Genomic DNA, 25146 nt, shown 5'->3' with positions numbered 1-25146 from the left:
AAGAGTACACATACATCAAAGTGCAGCCAACTCTTGAGTTGGCAGCAGTACAAAACACATGGCAGAACAATGGATGGAAGACATTTTGGACAAGTGAAAATTGCCATGGAATCTTTAACATGAGCACACAGGATTTCAGGTTTTAAGGTTTTCAGTTTCTGATCTTCAAGATTTCCACAGAGCAAACTTCACGACACACAGTTTATTAACTCATCATTTGAGGCTTAAGAGCAGAGGCTTAAACTGCTCAGGTTTATGTTCATCATTCTAGAGAGTCTAGTTATTCCAAATTCAATGGCTAGTTTAAATAAATCTCCTTTTGGCTAACGCTCATATATAGCTTTGCCCAATCGTCTCTCACTTTTAAGAGGCGCTGAAGTATCTTGCAATGATGTGCATAGAACTGACGCCCTGGAATAACAAAATACTTATGGGTAAACAGGAAGAAAATTGGAGGCTAAACAGCAATTTTTAGGGACACAACATTTGATTATCTAGTTGTAGGTGTATAATTATGTTTACCATGTAGGCCACTCCATAAATAATTATTCACTTTTTAAAACCCTCCCTCCAGCCCTCCTCACAGGATGATGCGAGATGGTCTGTTCTCAGTCTAGCACAGAGGATCTCAAACTGTGGTTCAGAGAGCATTTGGTAGGATCTGATGAGAGCTGACTGATCTCATTGCGCTGGTTCTTCTTGTTTCTAGATTGCTTTAAAGACAATTAAAAACCCCACTTTAATATGACATTTCCATGTAAGCAATCATGGTAGCGGTCATAGGAATATTATGGGATTGTGAATGGCTGGGCAGGTGTCCATTATCTACCATAGTGTGATCCATGCTGTGGAAAGGTTTGAGAACCCCTGGTCTATCTGACTTCAGATTAGTCCAATCTCTGTGTTGTTTGAAAGTTTCATATTGTGGTGTCAAAGTAAAATTCAAAGGTTATCAGACGAAATATGAATAATATTAGCCATGTGTGGCTGATTATTAGAAGCTGGTGGAGCTAAGCTCCACTAATAGTATCCAAATGATAAAACACTAGTAGCTATAATATGGCTGTATATTACAGGTTGCCATAAAACCTGCTACAAAGTGTCCTAACTATGGGTTTCAGGCAGCAGAACGAGCAATAATACAGGCCTCTATGGGATTAATTCAGACAGACATGGGATATGGAATTCTCTGCTCTTCCTCCTTCAGGCCAAGCAATAATGCGGGGGGGCGGGGGGGAGAGATTCTGGAGCAGGAAAGGGTGGGAAGCTGAGCTGGGGAACACTGTGAGGGTGGTAAGGAAGAGTGGGGAGGAGATTTAATGGTCTTAGGAAGTGTTTTTCTGGGTCTGATGGAGGAAGGAAGTGGGTTTCTAAGTCCGGGGAGAGAGTGTTCTCAAATGAGGGAGAGGATGACTCTTAGGTGCACAGAGGTTGTTAGGAAGTGAAGAGATTGAGCTAAAGGATGGACAGGAAGTGTTCCTGATCCTGGTTGGGGGTGTTAGCAGAAAGGTGGGGAAGTCATTCTGGAGTAGTCTGAGAGTTTGTGCGTATGTGCGTTTTATTTATTTATAGATACTGGCTGGGGAGTGGGTAAGGGAAAGGGTTAAGCTGAAGGAAGCCAAAAACCTATAAACAGAGCTCTGAGCTGAAAGGTAAGTAGGCTGGGTTTACAGAACTGAATGGGTGAGGACAGAGAGAATCTAGACGACAGTTGATATGAATAAAGGTGTGCGTGTGGATAATGGGGAAAGCAGCTGTGTAGACAGAAGGATAAGAGCTAGACTGAAGGGCGAAGAGGCTAGGACTGGGCTAACACAGTGAAGTCTTAGGCTACATGTACACTACAGCACTTACACTGGTGCAGCTGCACTGTTAAGGCTGTGCTACCGTAGCACTTGTAGTGGAGACGCTCTAAACTGACGGGAGAGAGCTCTCCCATTGGCTTAATTACTCCCCCTCCCATGAAAGGAGGTAGCTACGTTGGCAGGCGAAGCTCTCCCGCTGACATAGCACTGTCTATACCGGTGCTTTGGTCGGTATAACTTACGTCGCTCAGGGGTATGGATCATTCACCTCTCTGCGTGACGTAAAGTATACCGAAGTAAGTTGTAATCTAGACAAGGTCTTAATGGAATACATATTTTTCTCTCTTACACAATCTTTTATTGTAAAGGGTTTCAGTTTTTCATTCTATTAGATGGAGGTTGGGGAGAGCAATGAGAGTCCATTTTTCTACCCACTTCACTGGGAACTTCCCTACCTTTTCACCAAAGCCATCCAGGTCAGACGCTGTAATGCTGTCCTCGTTTTTTTCGCATTGACAATCTGGCCAACTTGCATGGGGAGGGTAGGAAGCTGGAGTGGGGACAGGAAAGGAGGATTTCTGGTACCTACCACCTCACTACTTATTTCAAGAACCAGCCATCACTGATTGTAGCTGATCTTTTCTGGTTTGTTCCTTTCTTTCCTGCTGGAACCCTGGCTTTCCACAGCACTGTCAAGTTTGAATGAAGAACTCTTGTGAATCTAAAGGAGGGACCTCCACCGCCCCCCAATAAAAAGGCTCTTCTTGTAAGTCTTTGATTCTAAAGCAAATCTCCAAGTTTTACCAGATCTTTGTGAAGACACTATGACATCCCACATTTGGCTTGTGATAAAACATCTTCCAGCTGCCTGTAAGTATACTTTTGGAAAAACATTCTAGAACACCAATACTGAAGCACTGTCACAAACAAATTATGGTTTATTTCTGTGTAACACAACACAGCTGGCTGAGTCATCAGCAGTGAGATTTGAACCTGAGACCTGGATATCTAAAACTCAGAGCTTCCACTGCATGAACTAAAAGACCAAGCTGTACTGGCTCAAAGCCTGGTAGGGACTCTAACCTCTGCTGTCCAGCCACTAGAGAGGGATAGAGTGCCACACTGAGTGAGTATGAATTACATTTGTTTGAATCTATACAACAATCAATGGAAAACTGCAATAGAAAAGGAACTATTATTAAAAAAACACCCCCCCCAGAGTAATACAGACTACTAACACAAATTATTGAAGCTTCTATATAGACCTATGAGGAAATTATTAAAATGTCTTTTATCTAAGATTGGTAACAGTGAACCTATTGAAAACCTATGGGAAAACTGAGTGGTGTAGGGGCAAAGTAAAGGGCAGAATTTTGCAATATCATGCAGGGCTTAATACATCATGGTTAAGGCTGTGGGTTTGTCACGGAAATCATGGATTCCGTGACTTTCCGTGACTTCTGCAGAGGCCAGTGCATCGGGCTCAGGGGCAGCTCAGGCTGCCCCTGCGTCAGACACACCGGCTGCTGCTGGGGTAGTCTCGGGCCACCTTCCCCCACATAGCCAGCAGCAGCAGAGTTTGGGTATGGGAGGGGGCAGGGGTTGGGGCACGGGACAGGGTGAGGTGGGCTCTGGGCGGCGCTTACCTGGGGGTCTCCCCAGAAGTGGCGACATCCCCCTCGCTCAGCTGCTAGGTGGAGGTGTGGCCAGGCAGCTCTGTGTGCTGCCTCCCCCCAGAGCACTGACTTCCCAGCTCCCATTGTCTGGGAACCACTGCCAATAGGAGCTGCAGGGGTGGTGCTTGCAGGCGGAGGCGGCCACGCCTCTGCCTTGCACCTGAGCGAGGGGGATATCTATATTTCTGGGGAGCCCCCCAGGTAAGCACTGCCCAGAGCCCGGCTCACCCCACCCTGTGCCCAAACCCCCTGCCCCCTCCCATAACCAAACCCTGCTACTGCAGGGCAGGAACTGCGGAACCAGGTAGGGAGCCCGCCAGCCCCGCCAACCCTCCCCCCAGCACCAGTGGGGGTCCTGGGCCGTGAATTTTTGTTTACTGCCTGTGACCTAGTCTGTGACTTCTACTAAAAATACCCAGGACTAAAACGTAGCCATAATCATGGTTGCCCTCTCCCCACTCCACTGAGGTATCTGAACCTTGTTATTTGTGTCTTACCAGTTTAAAACAAAGCTTTTGAAGTTTTAAATATGACTGGGCATAACGCTCTGCAGTGGAGTGAATCCAAAATGAACTCAACTGTACAGGAAATCCAGAAATCGGCCACACTTCAACTGAAGACATTAATGAATTATCTAATGTAAAATATGGTAACATTTTCATTATTTCCCCCTCCAAATTGTCACATTTCATTGTTTCAAATTCAGAAAAAACGGCAGATATGTACAACTGAAGATACATACTGTAGCACCATCACAAGAAGCTTATTGGATCCTAACTATATAGTTTGAGTGAGCCAGCAGCTCCCTCCATTTTTGAATGGATTAGTTTAATTTGCCTCTTAGTAAAACTTTTAAACTGATTTTAAATGCTTTCTACAATGATACCCTTAAAAACAAACTGAAATTAAAATAAACACCAGAGGGGTAGCTGTGTTAGTCTGGATCTGTAAAAGCGGCAAAGAGTCCTGTGGGACCTTGTAGAGAAGAAGTGGGTATTCACCCATGAAAGCTTATGCTCCAATCCGTCTGTTAGTCTGTAAGGTACCACAGGACTCTTTGCCACTTTTAAAATAAACACATGAGCAATTTAAACTTTTAAGTTAAGCTGTTCAAAAGCCCAGCGATAGTGAACAACAATTAAGACACTCACCTGTATGGCTTATCAGAGTTATGAATCCGTCTGTGATTTCGTACCCCAACATATGTTGTGCTTGCGTAGTCACACACATCGCATCTATAGAGTTTCTGGACTGAAGGCTTATTCCCTGTACATAATACATTTCACTGTTTTAGAAATATTTGTTCTACTATAGGAAGTTCTAGGACAATAGTTTCAGGACTGAATAAAATTATGAAACATGAATTATCAACATTTTGAAGTGATACTTCAACACTGAAACAAACTAGAAATGGACATCTATACATAATAAATGTAAATTTAGTTTACCAGTCTCTTCTGCATACTCCCTGCTGTTTATTAGAGCTATTAATATTTTAGGAAGTACATTCTCCCTCACAATCCAGCCTCTCCCCTTCTCTGATTCCTGCAGTCAGGTCATAATCTCAGGTTTGTAGTATTATAAAGTGATGCTATAGAAACTGCTAGGCTCAGCATTTTCACTGCACTGCAGAATCAAGTCCAAGGAAAAGGTAGGCACTAAGAAAAAGAAACAATTAACAACAGAACAAACAAAATCAAAGGCTTCCTGAAAAAGATTTGGCTAGGAGAGCCATTTTATCTCCCACTCATACCCCATCATCATCTTAAAAGAGTTTGGGATGTTCAGATTTAAGGTATAATATAAACCATTAAGGAGATAATCTAGATTTTTGTAAGAACTAAAAAATGAGTGTAAGTAGAGGAAAATATTAACTTTTTTCAGTCCGAAATACCTAAATATTTCCTTTCTGGGGCTGACATCTCAGCCAATGTAAGACATTTAAGCTGTGCGTTTCTTCTTGCAAATACTGGAAGATAGTTCAGATTCATCAACAGGGTTCTGGAGCTTGGTTACAACCCTTCCATCCTCATACCAAGTTCTTATTAGAAGATTACATTTAATAATACCTAACTGTGTTAGATACATACATGGGCCTTGAAATGACCAGGGTGTAGATTACTGGAAAACTTTTCAAGTGGGACAGAGTGGGGTAGAGAGGAATCCCTGAACCAAAGTAATCAGGTAACAAGTTTTCCATTCTGGATCCTGATGTTTCTCCTATCTGAGACTTGTGACATGGCAAGCAGAAAGGAAAAGTTAGTAGGAGGGAGAAATAGCTTGGACAGAAGGGAGAATGTCCCCTTTCCCTAAAAATAATAACCAATTTTGGGACCATCACTTGGAGCACCTTCCTGCTGCAGGATGCTTCCACAGAGGAACAAAGGTCAACCTTCTAGACCTTTATAAACATATACTGATGTGGCAGATCATGTGGCAGCAATGCAGATTTATACCATAGTGGATGATGCTCTTTCTGCCTCAGAACCTGTGTTGAGCAGGCTCTCATCCCTTCTGGACTGGTTTTTTTTCAGTTGAATAAGCGTCAGTCATACCACACTCGCTACACCCAGATGAGAAAGATTTCAGGCACAGGCATTTAAGAGGAAAGGAGAGAAATCTAGACATTTTCCTGAAATGGTCATTTTTACTCAGATATATTTTAACAGCATTTCTCATATCTACTACATGCTATACTTGGGTGTTGAACTGGGCAAATCAAGAAAAGATGATTTCCCATGAAGTATGAAGGAAACTTGACCTGGAAATGAATGATTCTGGGGTTCAAGGACAACTATGTCCTTTGCTGAAGACACAAGTTCCAAATTATGTAAGAACAGAGATTCCAAAAACTCTTCTTGCTGACATTACTGTGAACAGGAAACAGAACTCTGCCTTCCTCCTCACCACCTACCCACACACATACACAAACAGGGAAGTTAGATTCCATCAGGTAGAATGGATGGGTCACGAGGGCTTGTAATATTGTTAGCAGAGTCCAGATAGGGAAGAAAGGTTTACCCGTTGGTTTGGATACACGTTGCCATAAGGAACATTGACACCACCAGGCGACCTACAAGACACTACATGAGCCTGTGTTTGACATTGCATCGTGTGTTTCAGCTTTAAACAATAATGGGAAGTCTTAGACTCAGGGAAGAAATCCAGAAAAACTGTAAGGTCTGGTTTCCTACATTTGATCCTTCTATTTTAACAGGAGAATTTTGTCCTCATGAATGCTAAGTGCATAAAAGGCCAGTGTGAGGCTAGGAGTATTCTGTCTTGTTTAAGATTTGCCAATCAATAGCCAGGCTGTCAGGCTCAGGTATTCTGAAATGTAATATAGGGATTAGTCCTGGGATAGGAGTTCCTTCCTAGAAAGAGGGAGTGATTTTAGCACATCTCTACTTAGGTCCATGTACAATGGCCTTCTTGCCAATTTGGTTTGGAACAAAAAAAAAAAAAAAAAAACCTGATCAATGCTTCCTCCTTTACCAACTCTTGAATTACTCCTAGTAGCTGAGATAGGGGAAATGAGAATGAAGAGCAGCAGAAGAAGAGGAGTCAGGGAGAGTTTCGGACTTATTTTGATCATTTTTTGAGTGGCGAGGATAGTCCAATTTGCTGAGTCCCAAGAGCTGAATAGGTTGAACCAGATTTTGTGGAGGTGACTTCAGCAGAGTTTCCTCTGGCATGGAAGTAGGAGGGAGGATAGATTCAGGAGCACGAATGAACAGCTCAGACTGAGACCCCCTTCCCTGGCAGGGTTAAGGGATGGGAGCATTCATGGAAGCATCCCTTTCTGTGGCTCCTGACAGAGTCCGATTTATAGATTCTAAGGCCACAGGGGATCATTTGTGATCATGTAGACTGAACTATATAACACAGGACCATACAACTTCCCCAAAATAATTCCTAGAGCATATCTTTTCCCCACAGAAGGGACATCACCCCATTTAATCTGCTGTCTTAAGGAGAAAAACAATCAGCTTTAAAAGCCAGGACTGCAGTGGATAAGATGGGAGTCCTAAACTGCTGTTCTAGTTGTGCTGCCAGATTGCAGAATCTGACATACACAGGGGTTTAAACTTCTGCTGAGTGTTCTACGTTAACAGTGTTCCAGACCTTGTGTACAAGAGAAAGCACGTGGACAAAACTGAACTGCTTCTGTAATTTGCCAGAACTAAAGCCCAGCCCAAATGCCTTGACCTAAAGGAGAGGTCAGGAATCAGAAAGATAAAACTGGTAAAGAATAGACACACAATAACAAAAAATATCAGAGAAGAATAAAGTAAGTCTGAATTAAACTCTAAGATTTAAAATCTCCCAAGATCCTAGTGCCGATCAACATTTGATTATAATCATTGCCAAAACTGAAATTTGACAGACTACACAAAAAGTGCTGAGGTTACTAAAAAGAATTTTGAGACATTCTTTTAATTTGTAACTCTGATACCGTTACAACTAGCTCTATTTCAGATAGTAGCAATTGACGAAACAGGGGTTTAAACATCTGCTGAGGGTTCTGCATTAATAGTATTCCAGATCTCAGGTAAAAGGTGATAGATAGATATAAATGCAGCTAACAATTTAAAAAAGGGGATCCGAAAAGAATGCTAACCTGGAAGCAACATTTTTAAAGAGATAAAGTAGCAAAGCCATGATTTTCCAAATGTAATTAAAGAAAGTCTTACTTTAAATTTAATGTCATGATATGCAAATATACAAACTTGTTCTTCTTGATTCTTTAGAGCAAATATTTGAGTGAACAGCTTATTATAATTAGACATGCAAAACCCACTTCCTCTACATTTTATTTCAGTTTGTTTCATAGTTGGACAAATAAGTGATGTGAAAGTATTTTTTAAAAATACTTTACATTAATTTGAGGTTTGCAGACAGCTGATTTATCCTCCAAGTGAAAACCACTCCAAAAGTGACTAATAGTAGAGCTTCAACATGCAAAATCAATGGCAATGACTGGACCTCTAGACTGATGCTACCAAGAATTTATTCTGCCAACAATACATATACTTAATGGACATAAAAATTAGATAACTGTATATATGCACATTTAACAAAAAAATGATCCTACATGCTTAACTCTGCTCCACCCATGAACTGAAACACATGGTGGAAAATTGCTCAGTGTTCTGAAATCTCTACAAGATAAAGTGACATGGAATGATACTGGGCCTACATTCTTTGATTCAGCCTTAAAATTGATGAAAGCAAGGTACATCAGAACTTTCCCCACAATTCATTCATTTTATTACTGTACAAAAAAACCTTCCATGATGTTAGCATGGCAGCCTTATTAAGTTTGTATTAACCGCTATATCGTTCATACAGGTGGATACATATCTGTGTATTCTGGAGATTAACATGCTTTCGGTCTAGCACAAGACACCAATAAGGTCCAGACCCCCCAGCAGAGCAGAAACTGTGAATGGCTTCTGCTATTGCTCTCCCGCTTCAGTGAACTTTCTACCACAAAGTGTAGAAAGGCTAGGTTCCATTAGTGGGAATTAATTTGGCTCTGAATTTATTTTCTAGTAAGGAATTAGGTATTTATTAGTTAGATGGCATTAAAGAAACAGTAGCTAACAAGATAAAAGGATACTGCAAACGAATCCTCTATTGCATAGTTAGACGTGGCTAACCACCAGTCAGCACCCACTTGGGAGCAATTTCTTATACTAGTCACTAGTTCAGATTTATTCTTTAACAAAATGCAGTTAAGTTATGATCCATCATATGTTCCGGGCTGTAGTTAAATTGCCAGTTTGGAATTATTTTCCTCCCCACATGATTTTGTGGGTTTTTTTGGAAGAGATTTGTGCACTGTGTATGTGGGAAATGACAATCCTTATTCTAGCAGCAAGAACAGGTGCTCCTATAATACAGCTTATTACTATAGTCCATTATTAGGCATTTACAATCCAATAATATCCAGTGTTATAATGCTTTCTTTAAGTTTACTGTATAACACGATGAATAAAGAGATGTTTGGACTGACTATTTCATAAACAAAAAATGAAATTGTTCCAGTTCAGAATCTCTCATATAAACAGATGCTATGCCATAAATTTCTTCATTTTGGGTAGCTTTGTAGGGATGATATCTGTTTGACACGATGGCATCTGGACTGTGGTGGTGCCATAATTTGATTGTAAATTGTTTTTTAAATAATTTAAGCTTTCCAAAATATAGTTTAATGAAAGTTTAAAAGGAGAAACATTTTCACTCAAATCCTATTACCAACTTTAATTTCGGGTGAATATCCGTCTAAAATGAATGACCGTAACATTTTACATAAGGTAAAAATGAGTAAAAATTATTAAAATGTTTAAAGTAAATTTAGGTCAGGCCTAGCTTCTTGAATAGGAGTTCCTCTAGCAGAGGAATTACAAGATCAAGTCCTTAATTTGCAAGAATTGCAAAAAAAAAATTTTTTTTAAAGAGCAAGATTTTCAAAGATGACTAGCAGTTTTGGTTCTTTCAATTTTTGGGTCTTTAACAGAAACACCTTAAATGGGGCCAGATTTTCTAGAGGAGCTGCTTAGCACCTTCTGAAAATCAGGCCCATTTCACGTGTTTCAAGTTGGGCATCCAAAAACTGACGCACCCAAAATCATTAGTCACTTCTAAAAATCTTGGGTTAAACAATTGCAAGCATTGACAATGGTGATAATCACAGCTGTGCAAACATTTATACCAAAGCAAAACCAGCAACACTTATTTTCCATCACCTCTATAAAAATGCTCATGTTATTTCTTTTGAAGAATAACAGGTGTGCTTGAAGAGCGCTTTTTCTTCTACTAAGGAGCTCTTCCTGCATACCCATGCCCCATCAAAAACCAGCGAACCAAAACAAAACCCCTACAAAACTCATCTAGCATTTTCTTTAACTTGGGCCTGAAGAAAGTAACAAAACACTAAAGCTCAATCTCCTGAAATTATATATATATATAAATCCCAGGTGGCTTCCAGAGGGACAAAAAGGAAGCTAACAGGTAAATTTATTTAGTGCTGGTGAGGTAAATAACTGATTTTTCTGACTTGTATATTTAATGTCAGAGCCAGTAAATAAGAGCCAGGATGGTCTAGTAGCATAACTATGGGACTGGGAGCCAGGAACTATATTTCTAACTCTATTCTGACACTTACCACATGGCTCTGGGCAAATTACTAACAGCCCATACTTGCTCACATTAAGCAATACCTTCCTTACTCCATGAATGGTTCCACTGATTTCAATGGGATTACTGTTGTCCTTACAAAACATGAGTAAAGGTGACAGAACTGGGCCCTTAGCCACTTTGTTGTTATACATATTACAACACACCTAGAGGCCCGAATTGAGATCTGGGTCCCATTGTGCTAAGTGCTATATATACACATATTGCAGGAGACCGTTCCTGCTCCAAAGAGCTTACAAACTAGATTTAAAAAGACCAACAAAGAGTGGTAGAGGAAACAGATGCTTTGTTTATTTACTCCCCCTCATGTAAACTGGGAAATATTTTTACCTACTATATGCAAGTGATATTATGATTAATGCTTCCATAATAGAGATACAATAAAATAATTTTGAAGTATGACATTCAAGAGCATGTCCATGTGCTTATTTGAAAGTCAGTTAAAAAAAAAAATCTTTTCCACATCCACTATGCAATTTTCTAAAAATATTTCCTAAAACTCAAAGGACATTAGTCCATAAAGGACTACATCCACGGCAATAGATATTTTAAAAAAGAAGTGATCTGAGCTATCCCTGTGCACACACACAAAAATATCTCAACTGGTTGAAGACACTGCTTGTCAAATGCTGATAGGGTATGTCAAAACCATGCAATTTTCCCAAGTCTTCTGAAAACCCTGCACACATTTGGGCTGAGAGTAAGCATAACAATTTTCTGCCTAAATGAAAATTTTGAGAAACATAAGCTCATAATACAACACACCAGTAGCAACACTATAAATTTGACTCTTTACTGGTATCTTATATAAAAATATATACAGTACCTTCTCTTTCATCTGCCTCGCTGGAAACTATTAGTTTGTTAGATGTTGCTGTTGAGAGCAGATCTGGAAGACTATGTTGCTCTCTCTCATGATTTCGCAGCTGACTCTGTTAAAAAAACAAACAAACAAAAAAAAAATCACCTTTCCCTAAAATATTTAAGTTTAGACTCTATAAATACACAGGTTTCAGAGTAGCAGCCGTGTAGTCTGTATCAGCAAAAAGAAAAGGAGGACTTGTGGCACCTTAGAGACTAACAAATTTATTTGAGCGTAAGCTTTCGTGAGCTACATCTGATGAAGTGAGATGTTTATTATGTTCAAATAAATTTGTTAGTCTCTAAGGTGCCACAAATCCTCCTTTTCTTTTTATAAATACACAGTGGTCACTTCATGTTGCACTAACTTGCAAAGCTATTGTTTACATTAGCTCATATGTATTTGCAGAATGCCTCAGTTAATTGACGAACTGAACAACATATAAAATGCAAAAAATGGTACTAAGATGACAACTCAATGAATGAAATGCTTTTGACTGTTTTAAAGAGTAGACATTAGATATCTGACAGATATTAAATAGCAAGAAGTTTTTTTTTTAAAAAGCAAAATTGATCATTAGAAAAAAGTGACTTGTTGAAGTAACTTCCTGTTCTTCTAAATGTAAAATAATTTTAAGATTAAACTTTTCTTCACATTCAGATATAATATAGTAATATACTGAAACTCTCAAAGAATAATAAAATCCTAATAGGAAAAATGTCTTTTCAGTGAAATGAGGGGGATGAGGATAGGAGGAAAATAGGACTGGGTAGCTCAGGTTACTGGTAATGGGATAGAGAAGCAATCAGTTCTAATTCACATGTTCAAATGTGGACCAGATCAGTAGTGCCTACGTTTTCTGGTGATTATCCAGAGGCTTAGATGAAAGATGTCATTCCACCTTCTACTGGCCATGACAAAAGTTCTCATCAACTATGGAGGTGACTTACTTTAATCTAAACCTTGTCCTCCCAAATTAAGATTGAACAGGACAAGTGGGCAAGTTTGCACTGCCATTGCCTGTGCTGGTCCCAATTGTGTGAATGACTGAAAGACTACAGTTATCAGTGCTATTGATATCTTTTCATAAGCACTAAATTCACATATAAATGCATCATCCTGCAACACTAATGTGTTAAACAGAGAGGCTAAAACTGTGACCGTGGCACAGTATTCAGCTCTGGACTGTAATTTTTCAGATTTGGTCCCCTGCATAACATCTGTTCCATGAAGCAGCAATAAAGAAATTTTTATCACTCAGCAGATTTTTCTGGGCTAAAGTTTCTAGAACAGCTGTTCTCAAACTGTGGGTCGGGACCCTATTTTAATGGGGTCACCAGGGCTGACTTATACTTGCTGGGGCCAAAGCCGCACCACCCAGGACCGAAGCCCAACAGCTGCAGTCCTGGGTGGCAGGGCTCAGGTTACAGGCCCCCGCCTGGGGCAGCAGGGCTTGGGCAAGCTCAGTCTCCACTCCTGGGGTCATGTAGTAATTGTTGTTGTCAGAAGGGGGTTGTAGTGCAATGAATTTGAGAAACCTTGTTCTAGAAGAACCATCTCTGGTTTTGCACCCACTCCCAATGAGGGGTCATGTTTGAGTCCACTTTGAAGTTCTGACCTATTAGGTTATCTAGACTATCCCCTCCTAATGCTTCCATTCCCTCCTGTTATTGCTACAGGTTAACAGGCCAGAAGTAGGGCATTAATGGGTCACTATGATGACTCTCACTGAAAATGTAATATTTTTCACAAAGAAACAGAGGACACGTAAAAGTAAATAACTTGAGGTTGCAAGACATGTTGCAAGAATACAGTAGTACAAGAGTAGTTCTAATAGTCTCCATTTGTAATGACATTGCAGCCAAGGTACCATACTTTGATAATTCCTGTGGTTAACTTAGTTTAATTAAAATAAAGTAATAAAACAGTTAATTAGTAGCAAACAGTTAAACTGCTATTCTAGACAGATGCAAAGGAAATAACTTCACCTTATAATGAAAGGATTCTTCACATTGCTTGCATTGATACATTCTGGTTTTGCAGTGGTTGATCATGTGGCTTTCTAAATCTTTACTATTGTCAGCTATATGCTCACAAATAGGACACTGATATGGTTGCCTTTGACGATGGACTCTCAAGTGTTGTTTTATGTAGCCCTTATTGCCACTGCTATAATGGCATAGGCGACAGCGGTATGGTCGATCTACATTAGGTATGTACTCTACCAGGTTACTTCCTGGCATGTTCATGTCATTCACAGGTTGGCATTGTGCATTGTCCTGTAATTCTTTCAAAATGTCATCATCAGAAGCATTCTGATCTGTCCTCTCTCTCAGTTTTTCAATTACTGTGAGCAGCGACATACTAATGCCCATTTTAATTGGTGCTTCTGATAGCTCTGGTTTGTCCTTCTGTAGCTCCATTATTGCACAGTCACTTTGGTTTAAACTAGTTAATCCCTCTGGAGCGTTTTTAAGTGATGATACCATTTTAGAATGGGCTGCACAAGCGCCATCCGACTGTCTTTGTCCTGTATCTGCATCTAAAGAGTTTACCGCAGCGAAGGCCCTAAAGCTGGATCTTGTTAGTTCTGCAGCTCTGATAGGCATTGTAACAAGAGCTTCTGCAGCTAACGAGTGCAGTCTCAGAGATTCCGAATTTGTTCTTCTTCGCACTGGAGGGGCATTTTCATCAGCTGCTATGCCTTTATTAGAGATTAAATCATTATCTTTCTTCTCAGTATTGCTCCATCCTATTATTACTTCTTCAATTTCATCTGAGTGATAAACTTCACCAGGTCCTTCACACACAACCTGGGACTCCTCTGAGAATAATTTTTTCTCAGCGTCAATGTCAGTGTTCATTAAGAAAGGTTTTTGTAAAACAGTTTCTTCAGCACTTGGCAAGCGCTCTACTATTACATTAACATGACCTTTCTTATTTGGGCTACAGTTAATGATTTTCTGTGCTGATGAAAGTAGGCTATCAGTTATCAAATTATCTTGCTCTGTATCCGATATGGTTTCCTCTAACGGTTCTCCAGTAGGGGAAAGGGCTGTTGATTGACTTAGGACCTCCTCCTCTTTTCCATTTTCTACCACCTGTGGAGATTTACATGACAGTTGCTCGGAGCTACAAATCTGGAGTTGAAGAGAATGGTCACTATGGATGTCTAGTTCATTATTTTCTAGAGAGAGAACAATTGTATCCACACTATGAGGTGTATGAGTTACAGTTGCATCTGACAAGATAGCAGGCTCATTTTCTTCTTCAAATATAGGATAAGAACAGTCAACCTCACCTGCATGTTTCCATGCATGTGTTTTTAACATTCTTTGCTGACCACAAGTGTAGCTACAAATTAAGCACCGATACATGCCATACTGCTCATAAGTATACCATTTTCTCCCACCCATTTCAGCTATAGGAGTAGACCGAGTTATGCCTTTACAGTCCAGATTTACTGCCTGATCAGTGCCTGCTTTGACACTTCCTTCCGCTGGCCCTTGCAAAGATGAAGCTGAGAGATTTACACATTGTTGCACATTTGGCTGGTTTTTGCCATCATTCTCATGGTGAATTCTGACATGAACTTCAAGTTCTTCTTGGTTTTTAGAAGCAAAGTGGCATTCTGAGCACATTAATATAATTTCATTCTGTTGACCATGTTGTTTTATATGTTCTTGTAGTATAGAAAGAGATGGTGATAGAAATTTACATAGGCCACACTGGTAGCATATAACCTTTCTTTTACTTTGTGGAAGACAATTGGTTACATAATCTGCTTGTAGCTCATCAGTCTTTTTAATGCCAATAACGGGCAGTTCCATTGTTTTAGCTGGGATCTCACAAAGATCTTGTGTTTCAAAAGATGGTGTAGAAGTATTAGGATGGGAACGTTTTTTCCCTATTAAAAGGCATCTCTGTGACTTCTCACTTTCTACTATCTTGCTTAATTTTTGGATAACATGGATTAGAGGATCAGTTTTACATTTTCTATGATCTTCACTGCTTTCTAGTGTTGAGCCAATGACCGTTTCAGAAATCAGTACAGCTTCCTGTTCCACAATATTTGGCACCAATACTGCAATACTGCTTCCCTCTTCCATAATATCTGAAAAAATATTATGAAATGAAACATTAGCTTACTTAACAAGCACAAAGACAGAAATTTGTAGTCACTACTGATTAAATATTTAACTTCCCAATTCTACTAAAAATGGTAGCCTAAATTAATTAATATTCTAATAATAAAGTCTTCCAGTTTTAGACCATAGAAAATCAGAAATCTGGAAGGCCTTGTATACACAGCATTTTGGATACCATAGTGTTAGGATATAGATATTCAGGCCTGTCTGTAAAGGCCTGTACTTGAAGAATTTAGGTGTATTCTTGGCTAGTTATAGAGGTATAAAAGAAAGAATCAAAACCATTGCCTGCCGGTGTACTTCTCTTTCTGGGACAGTCTGAGGCCCTGTTCTTAGGCTAAGGCCTTTGGCTAAGCAACAGAGGCAGCCATAAGCTGGAAAGCGACCGGTCACATCCTCACATTCCAAACTAGTCACATTGAAAGAAGGTGCTATTGGGCTGTTAGGAATATTCTCCTGTCCTGATAATGCCTGTCACCTCCGGAGAAAGGGAAGTGCCTAGAAGATGTAAAAAGAAACTTAAGTTTGATAGCATCCTATCTGGCAAGAACTCACTTATCAATAGCTGGGATGTGAAATCCTCACTTCTGTATTGTTTTGTCATTATAGTTCCCACTTTGCTATTGTTTGTCTGTATAATCTCTGTCTGGTTCTTTGATTGTTTCTGTCTGCTGTGTAATTAATTTTGCTGGGTGTAAACTAATTAAGGTGGTGGGATAGAATTGGTTACATAATCATGTTACAATATGTTAGGATTGGTTAGTTAAATTTCAGGAAAATGATTAGTTAAGGTACAGCTAAGCAGATCTCAAGTTTTACTATATAGTCTGCAGTCAGTCAGGAAGTGAGTGGGTGCGTGTGAGGAGGGGAAATGGGAACAGGGAATTGGGGTGGGAAAATTGGAATCATGTTTGGCTCAGGGCAGGAATGGGAACAGGGACACAGGTGTAAGGCTCTGTGGTGTCAGAGCTGGGAAGGGGGACACTAAGGAAGGAAACTGGAATCATGCTTGCTGGAAGTTCACCCCAATAAACATAAAATTATTTGCACCTTTGGACTTCGGGTATTGTTGCTCTCTGTTCATGCGAGAAGGACCAGGGAAGTAAGTGGGTGAAGGAATAAGCCCCCTAACACATGTTACATTTTGACAGAGTATTTGTAGCACCTTTTCATGTTAGCCTACATCTGAATGCCTCAAACTACAAAGGTCTGGAGTGGCAGAGTGAGCTAATAATTTTCATGGGTAAGTTGGCTTGTATTGTTGTGGATATTGTCTATTTCCCCACCATGATCACCACCATCTGAACACTAGAAACCCTACCTAAAGATACTGATTTTAAATGAATTCAGCATATTTAAATTTAAAAAGCAAGTTTCACTATGGCATGAAGACCTACTTTTTAAATACTAAGTGTATCAAGTACAGTTTCTACTGATCAGATGAAGTCTTCTGAAGTGAATGTAGGTTTGTAACAAAACACTTCAGAATATAACTAAAATTTCAGCATGAAATGATTCTACTAAGCATTACCTGCATTAATCATTTTGCTATGGCTTTATTCATTAAGATAGTGCAAATGTAAAAAAAGCATATTTCTCAGCACAAGACTAATTTTCTAAGATAGCAAGGCAATATTCGCTGAACTGTAAAGTTCTACTGGTAGTGAGCATTTCTGAACAATCACTTTTTGTGTTTTAAGAACTGTATTGTTCTGGAAGCTAAGGAAATAATTGTTTCCCTTTTTACTTCCTTTAAAAAACATTAACCATAAACCACAGACCATAATGTGGTATGGTCAGAGGTTAAAATAGTGGCCATATTTAAGCACAAACACGGTTTGAGATTATTGACTGGGGGAAAAAACCTAGAAGGGAATTTAATGCAGCATCATGTTTATAATATTACACTTAACGTGGAGTTCTTCTCTGAAAAGTAACTGAAAAACGTTTTGGAGTTCCACAGTAAACATGCTCAATTTAAAATTAGAAATGTGTTTCTGTGAACTGGCAGTCCTCCAAACTCAGCCTGGATTCTTTTATTCTCATTATTTTCTCCTAAAATAAAAGTTCTTTAGGTCAAATTAAACCTTCAGTTACACCTGTGAAATTGGGGTACCAGTATCTTCCAATTAATTATACTCAATACACATTTCTGACATAAAAGGAGGAAAAGATTGGCTCTAATAGGAATAAAAAACAGTATAAGCTTAATTTTCTTGCTAAAGACAGTAGGCATGATTCTAAGTAAACACAAGGAGCAGGTAATATGGTGCCATTTTTGCATAGCAACTTCTTAGAATAGGACCACACTACAAGTCAGTTGAAGTGTCTTTAAATAAAGGTATCCAATTATTTGGGGCTTGGAACCTGTCAAACAAGTTACTCACGTAGTAATAGTATTTTCAGTCAATTGCAGAAATTGGATTGAGCTTTTTAGTTTAAGAACAGAACGATTGGACATAGCACCACTACATTAGGCTGGTAGTTAGAACTGGGGAAGATGCTTTGTGTTCATGAGAGACAGTAATAACCGCATCCTGTGCTGAATTAACATGAGGCTGTAGAAATTTATTTGCAGAGGATACAGTTAGTAGAACTAAAAAGAAGCATTTTCAAATTATGTGTACTGAACTTTAAATATTCTATTTACAGATCTCAAATATGAACCAGAGGACTTTTTTTTTAAATCATATAGGAGAACAAAACAAAGGTGAAGACTTTATAATGAAGAATCAGCTTCTATCCCCACGTAGTGCGTAGGAAACATTGCTTCAATATAACTGAAAGAGACAAATAGCTCAATAGTTTGTTCATGCCAGTTCTTCTGATGTAACTATAGGTATACAAAAGTTATGCTGTAGGCTCACACCTCAGGAAATTTGAGAAAAATACCACTCCGGCTCTTCACATATCCAGGGGTGGATAGTCAACATTAAGGGGGAAAAGACAATGGGTGATATGCAGATAAGAATCACTGAAGTATAGTGCAGTAGCACTATAATGGTAAATTGAAAATATTAATTCAAGTATAGAATCACAGACTTTAGTCTGACCTCCTGCACAACGCAGACCACAGAATCTCACCCACCCACTCCTGTAGCAAACCCCTGACGTACATCTGAGCTATTGAAGTCCTCAAATCGTGGTTTAAAGACTTCAAGGTGCAGAGTATCCTCCAGCAAGTGACCCATGCCCCACGCAGCAGAAGAAGGCAAAAAACCCCCAGGGCTTCTGCCAATCTGCCCTGGAGGAAAATTCCTTCCCGACCCCAAATGTGGTGATCAGCTAAACCCTGAATATGTGGGCAAGACTCACCAGCCAGACACCCAGGAAAGAATTCTCTGTAGTAACTCGGATCCCACCCCATCTAACGTCCAATCACAGGCCATTGGTCATATTTACTGTTAATAGTCAAAGATCAATTAATTGCCAAAATTAAGCTATCCCATCATACCATCCCCTCCATAAATTTATCAAGGTTAGTCTTGAAGCCAGATATGTCTTTTGCCTCCACTGCTCCCCTTGGAAGGCTATTCCAGAACTTCACTCCTCTGATGGTTAGAAACCTTTGTCTAATTTCAAATCTAAACTTCCTGACGGCCAGTTTATATCCATTTGTTCTTGTGTCCACATTGGTACTGAGCTTAAATAATTCCTCTCCCTCCCCGGTATTTATATCTCGGATATATTCATAGAGAGCATTTATATCTCCCCTCAGCCTTCTTTTGGTTAGGATAAACAAGCCAAGCTCTTTGAGTCTTGTCAAGGTTCCTTCCCCACTCTGAACGCTAGGGTACAGATGTGGGGACCTGCATGAAAAACTTCCTAAGCTTCTCTTTACCAGCTTAGGTCAAAACTTCCCCAAGGTACAAAATATTCCACCCTTTGTCCTTGGATTGGCCGCTACCACCACCAAACAAATACTGGTTACTGGGGAAGAGCTGTTTGGACATGTCTTTCCCCCCAAAATACTTCCCAAAACCTTGCACCCCACTTTCTGGACAAGGTTTGGTAAAAAGCCTCACCAATTTGCCTAGGTGACTACAGACTCAGACCCTTGGATCTTAAGAACAATGAACAATCCTCCTAATACTTGCACCCCCCTCTTTCCAGGGAAATGTTGGATAAAAAGCCTCACCAATTTGCATAGGTGACCACAGACCCAAACCCTTGGATCTGAGAACAATGAAAAAGCATTCAGTTTTCTTACAAGAAGACTTTTAATAGAAATAGAAGTAAATAGAAATAAAGAAATCCCCCCTGTAAAATCAGGATGGTAGATACCTTACAGGGTAATTAGATTCAAAACATAGAGAACCCCTCTAGGCAAAACCTTAAGTTACAAAAAAGATACACAGACAGAAATAGTTATTCTATTCAGCACAATTCTTTTCTCAGCCATTTAAAGAAATCATAATCTAACACATACCTAGCTAGATTACTTACTAAAAGTTCTAAGACTCCATTCCTGGTCTATCCCCGGCAGAAACAGCGTATAGACAGACACACAGACCTTTTGTTTCTCTCCCTCCTCCCAGCTTTTGAAAGTATCTTGTCTCCTCATTGGTCATTTTGGTCAGGTGCCAGTGAGGTTACCTTTAGCTTCTTAACCCTTTACAGGTGAGAGGATTTTTTTCCTCTGGCCAGGAGGGATTTCAAAGGGGTTTACCCTTCCCTTTATATTTATTACAAGTCTCCTTTCATAAGACAGGTTTTCCATTCCTCAGAGCATCCTAGCAGCCCTTCTCTGTACCTGTTCCAGTTTGAATTCATCCTTCTTAAACATGGGAGACCAGAACTACAAACAATATTCCAGATGAGGTCTCACAAGTGCCTTGTATAATAGTACTAACACCTCATTATCTCTACTGGAAATACCTCGCCTGAAGCATCCCAAGACTGCATTAGCTTTTTTTCACGGCCATATCACATTGGCGGCTCATAGTCATCCTGGGATCAACCAATACTCAGAGGTCCTTCTCCTCCTCTGTTATTTCCAAGTGATGTGTCCCCAGTTTATAACAAAAAATTTGTTATTAATCCCTAAATGCATGACCTTGCACTTTTCATTATTAAATTTCATCCTATTACTATTACTCCAGTTTACTAAGTTATCCAGATCTTCCAGTATGATATCCTGGTCCTTCTCTGTATTGGCAATATCTCCCAGCTTCGTGTCATCTGCAAACTTTATTAGTACATTCCCACTTTTTGTGCCAAGGTCAATAATAAAAAGATTAAATAAGATTGGTTCCAAAATCGATCCCTGAGGAACTCCACTAGTAACCTCCCTCCAGCCTGACAGTTCACCTTTCAGTATGACCTGTTGTAGTCTCACCTTTAACCAGTTCCTTATCCACCTTTCAGTTTTCATATTGATCCCCATCTTTTCCAATTTAGCTAATAATTCCCCATGTGGAACCGTATCAAATGCCTTTCTGAAATACAGGTAAATTAGATCCACCGCATTTCCTTTATCTAAAAAAATCTGTTACCTTCTCAAAGAAGGAGATCAGGTTGGTTTGGCATGATCTACCTTTTGTAAAACCATGTTGTATTTTGTCCCAATTACCACTGACCTCAAAGTCCTTAACTACTTTCTCCTTCAAAATTTTTTCCAAGACCTTTCATACTACAGATGTCAAACTAACAGGCCTGTAGTTACCCAGATCACGTTTCCCCCCCTTTCTTAAAAGTACAAACTATGTTAATAATTCTCCAGTTATACAGTACAATCCCTGAGTTTACAGATTCATTAAAAATTCTTGCTAATGGGCTTGCAATTTCATGTGCCAGTTCCTTTAATGTTCTTGGATGAAGATTATCTGCGCCCCCCGATTTAGTCCCATTAAGCTGTTCACGTTTGGCTTCTACCTCAGATGTGGTAATATCTACCTCCATATCCTCATTCCTATTTGTCATCCTACCATTGTCCCTAAGCTCCTCATTAAAGACTGAGGCAAAGTATTTATTTAGATATTGGGCCATGCCCAAATTATCCTTAACCTTCACTCCATCTTCAGTGTTTAGCGGTCCCACGTCTTCTTTCTTTGTTTTCTTCTTATTTGTATGCCGATAGAACCTTTTACTATTGGTTTTAATTCCCTTTGCAAGGTCCAACGCTACATGGCTTTTGGCCTTTCTCACTTTATCCCTACATGTTCTGACCTCAGTAAGGTAGCTTTCCTTGCTGATCCCTCTCATCTTCCACTCCTTGTAGGCTTTCTGCTTTTTCTTAATCACCTCTCTGAGATGCTTGCTCATCCACCTTAGTCCACAACTCCTGCCTATGGGATTTTTCCCCTTTCTTGGGATGCAGGCTTCTGATAGTTTCTGCAACCTTGACTTGAAGGAATTCCAGCCTCCTTTGCCTTTAGATCCACAAGTTCTTCAGTCCAATCCACTTCCCTAATTTCCTTAATTTTTTAAAGTTAGCCCTTTTGAAATCAAAAACCCTCACCACAGATCTATTTTTGTTTATCCTTCCATTCAGTTTGAACTGAATTAGCTCATGATCGTTCAAACCAAGGTTGTGCCCTATAACGATTTCTTCTATGAGTTCCTCACTACTCACCAAAACCAAATATAAAATGGCATCCCCTCTTGTTGGTTCAGCAGCTACTTGGTGAAGGAATCCATCAGCTATCGCATCCAGGAAAATCTGAGCCCTATTATTATTACTAGCACTTGTCCTCCAGTCTATATCAGTGAAGTTAAAGTCTCCCATGATCACACAATTCCCATTAGTATTTACTTCATTAAGAACATTAAAGAGGTCTCTATCCATATCCAAATCGTATCCCAGTTGTCTACAGCACACCCCAAGTACTATCCTAGTGGAGGCTCTAGTAGCTTTCTTCCCCAATGTGATTTTTGCCCAGACAGACTCTGTCTTATCCATTTCATCGCTTCTTATTTCTTTACAGTCTACCTCATCACAGATATACAATGCTACTCCACCACCTTTGCCTTCATTTCTGTCTTTCCTAAACAGCACATACCCTTCAATACCTGTAACTCCAGTCATGACGACTATTCAACCGTGTTTCTGTTATCCCTGTAATATCTGGTTTCACTTCCTGCACCAGTAGCTCTAGTTCCTCCATTTTGTTATCTAGGCTCCTTGCATTAGTGTACAAACATCTTAATTTTTGCTGTTTGGCTTCGCTCACATTCTTTACCTAAGTAGGCACAGACATTCTACCGCCAGTATCACCTATTAGACTGGTATCTACACTACCCTTCCTTCTTATGTCCATTCTCCTACCCATGGCTGTATCCTTTCTTACTTTGTTTTCTTCCCTCTCAATGTTAAAATCTGGCATGGAGATTACCTGGACATCTCCCAACCATCTCCCCCAAATTCCGAGTTTAATGCTCTCTTAGTCAGTTGTGCCAGCCTCCATCCTAGAAGTCTATTTCCCTCCCTGCTCAGGTGAAGTCCATCCTAGAGAGAACAGTCTTCTGTCCATGAATGCTTCCCAGGGGCCATACATCCCAAAGCCCTCCTTATAGCACCACTGCCTGAGCCATCTGTTGATCATCATAATCTTTTCACACCTTTGTTGCCCTTCTCTAGGAACAGGCAGAATCCCAATGAAGATCACCTGAGCCTCAATTTCCTTAAGCGTCTTCCCCAGCCTGGCATAGTCTCCCTTGATACGTTCCAGCGAGAATCTAGCTGTATCATTTATTCCCACACGAAGGACGATCAGTGGATTCTTTCCCACTCCCGTTAGGATCCTCTTCAGCCTCAGGTCCTCATCCAGTATCTTAGCACCTGGCAGACAGCACACCGTTCTGTTCTCTGGATCAGTTCTGGTTACAGGCCTGTCTACTCTTATCAGTAAGGATTCCCCAATCACGTAGACCTGCCTTTTCCTGGTGATGGTGCAATTCTCTGGTCTATCCCCTGTTCCCTCTGGCTGCAAGTCCTCTTGATTCCTATTGTCTCTTGCAATCCTCTGCAACCCATCCCGTATCCTCCTGGGGCTCATATTTGGTGATGTTATCTCCACTGACTCTTCCCCTCATCCTATAGGACTCACTGCTCTTCTCTTCTTCCTTGCCCTCTCACCTTCAGTGACCACCTGCTGTGCCCCTTCTTCATTTTCCAACTCCGCAAACCTGTTCCTGAGCTCTATTTCTTCTTCACTAGCCCGTCTTTTCCTCTGCCTGGTTCTCTTAGTCACATGCTTCCACTGTCCACTTTCCTCACCCAGCAGTCTCCCCTCAGAGTTCTTTGGTCCTGCTTCCATCTGCAAGTCTGAGCTTTTCCCTTCAGCCTCCTCATGTCTTTGCTCCATCATCTGCTTGAACCCCCTTCTAAACTCAAGCAGAGTTTCCACCTTCATCTCCAATTCTCAGATCTTTTCTTCCATCAGCTCGATCAGACGGCACTTCATGCAGACTAAACTCTTCACAGGTACCCCCTCCAGGATCATTTACATGCCGCAGCTTCCACATCCAGTCATCTTCAATGTGTCTTCCACTGCTTGGGTCACTACCACTGCTGTCTCTGTATCTGTCATAGCCTTTGTCATAAATATAAAGGGAAGGGTAAACCCCTTTGAAATCCCTCCTGGCCAGAGGAAAAATCCTCTCACCTGTAAAGGGTTAAGAAGCTAAAGGTAACCTCGCTGGCACCTGACCAAAATGACCAATGAGGAGACAAGATACTTTCAAAAGCTGGGAGGAGGGAGAGAAACAAAGGGTCTGTGTCTGTCGGTATGCTGCTTTTGTCGGGGATAGAACAGGAATGGAGTCTTAGAACTTTTAGTACGTAATTTAGCTAGGTATGTGTTAGATTATGATTTCTTTAAATGGCTGAGAAAAGAACTGTGCTGAATAGAATGACTATTTCTGTCTTTGTGTCTTTTTTGTAACTTAAGGTTTTGCCTAGAGGGATTCTCTATGTTTTGAATCTAATTACCCTGTAAGGTATCTACCATCCTGATTTTACAGAGGTGATTCCTTTACTTCTATTTACTTCTATTTCTATTAAAAGTCTTCTTGTAAGATAACCGAATGCTTTTTCATTGTTCTCAGATCCAAGGGTTTGGGTCTGTGGTCACCTATGCAAATTGGTGAGGATTTTTACCAAACCTTTCCCAGGAAGTGGGGTGCAAGGGTTGGGAGGATTTTGGGGGGAAAGATGTGTCCAAACTACTTTTCCTAGTAAACCCAGTTAGAGTTTGGTGGTGGCAGTGGATATTCCAAGGACAAAGGATAAAATTAATTTGTATCTTGGGGAAGTTTTAACCTAAGCTGGTAAAAGTAAGCTTAGGAGGTTTTCATGCAGGTCCCCACATCTGTACCCTAGAGTTCAGAGTGGGGTAGGAACCTTGACAGTCTTTTCACCTAAGTCCTGTTCATCCAGGAAACACAAACCAAACCAAAACACCCCCACTCACAGCAAAACAAACCCCCAACAAGCATGAAAACACTGCTAG

The 25146-nt window shown here is 40.2% G+C and overlaps 1 protein-coding gene across 10 annotated transcripts in view; it reads right to left on the bottom strand.

The window, feature by feature from the left end:
• ZNF507 (zinc finger protein 507) overlaps positions 1–25146 on the bottom strand; it is a 51734-nt gene that overhangs the window by 21733 nt on the left and 4855 nt on the right. For 3 of the 10 annotated variants that reach the window (XR_012154497.1, XM_073307824.1, XM_073307825.1), the window contains exons 2-5: positions 13535–15660; positions 11511–11616; positions 4633–4747; positions 2261–2355 (exon numbers count right to left, since the gene is read on the bottom strand). Coding sequence is in view for 8 of the 10 variants with exons in the window: in XM_073307824.1 (XP_073163925.1) it covers positions 2283–2355; positions 4633–4747; positions 11511–11616; positions 13535–15655 (2415 nt within the window). In the remaining 2 variants the exon portion in view is untranslated. Of the gene's footprint in view, positions 1–2260; positions 2356–4632; positions 5140–11510; positions 11617–13534; positions 15661–15976; positions 16193–25146 lie in introns of those variants that run through there. The other 7 variants (XM_073307819.1, XM_073307821.1, XM_073307818.1 and 4 more) reach the window with 5 other exon arrangements.

Source organism: Lepidochelys kempii, chromosome 12 (genome assembly GCF_965140265.1).
Source record: "Lepidochelys kempii isolate rLepKem1 chromosome 12, rLepKem1.hap2, whole genome shotgun sequence".
Lineage (NCBI taxonomy): Eukaryota > Metazoa > Chordata > Testudines > Cheloniidae > Lepidochelys > Lepidochelys kempii.
This window is presented reverse-complemented; position numbering and strand designations above follow the sequence as displayed.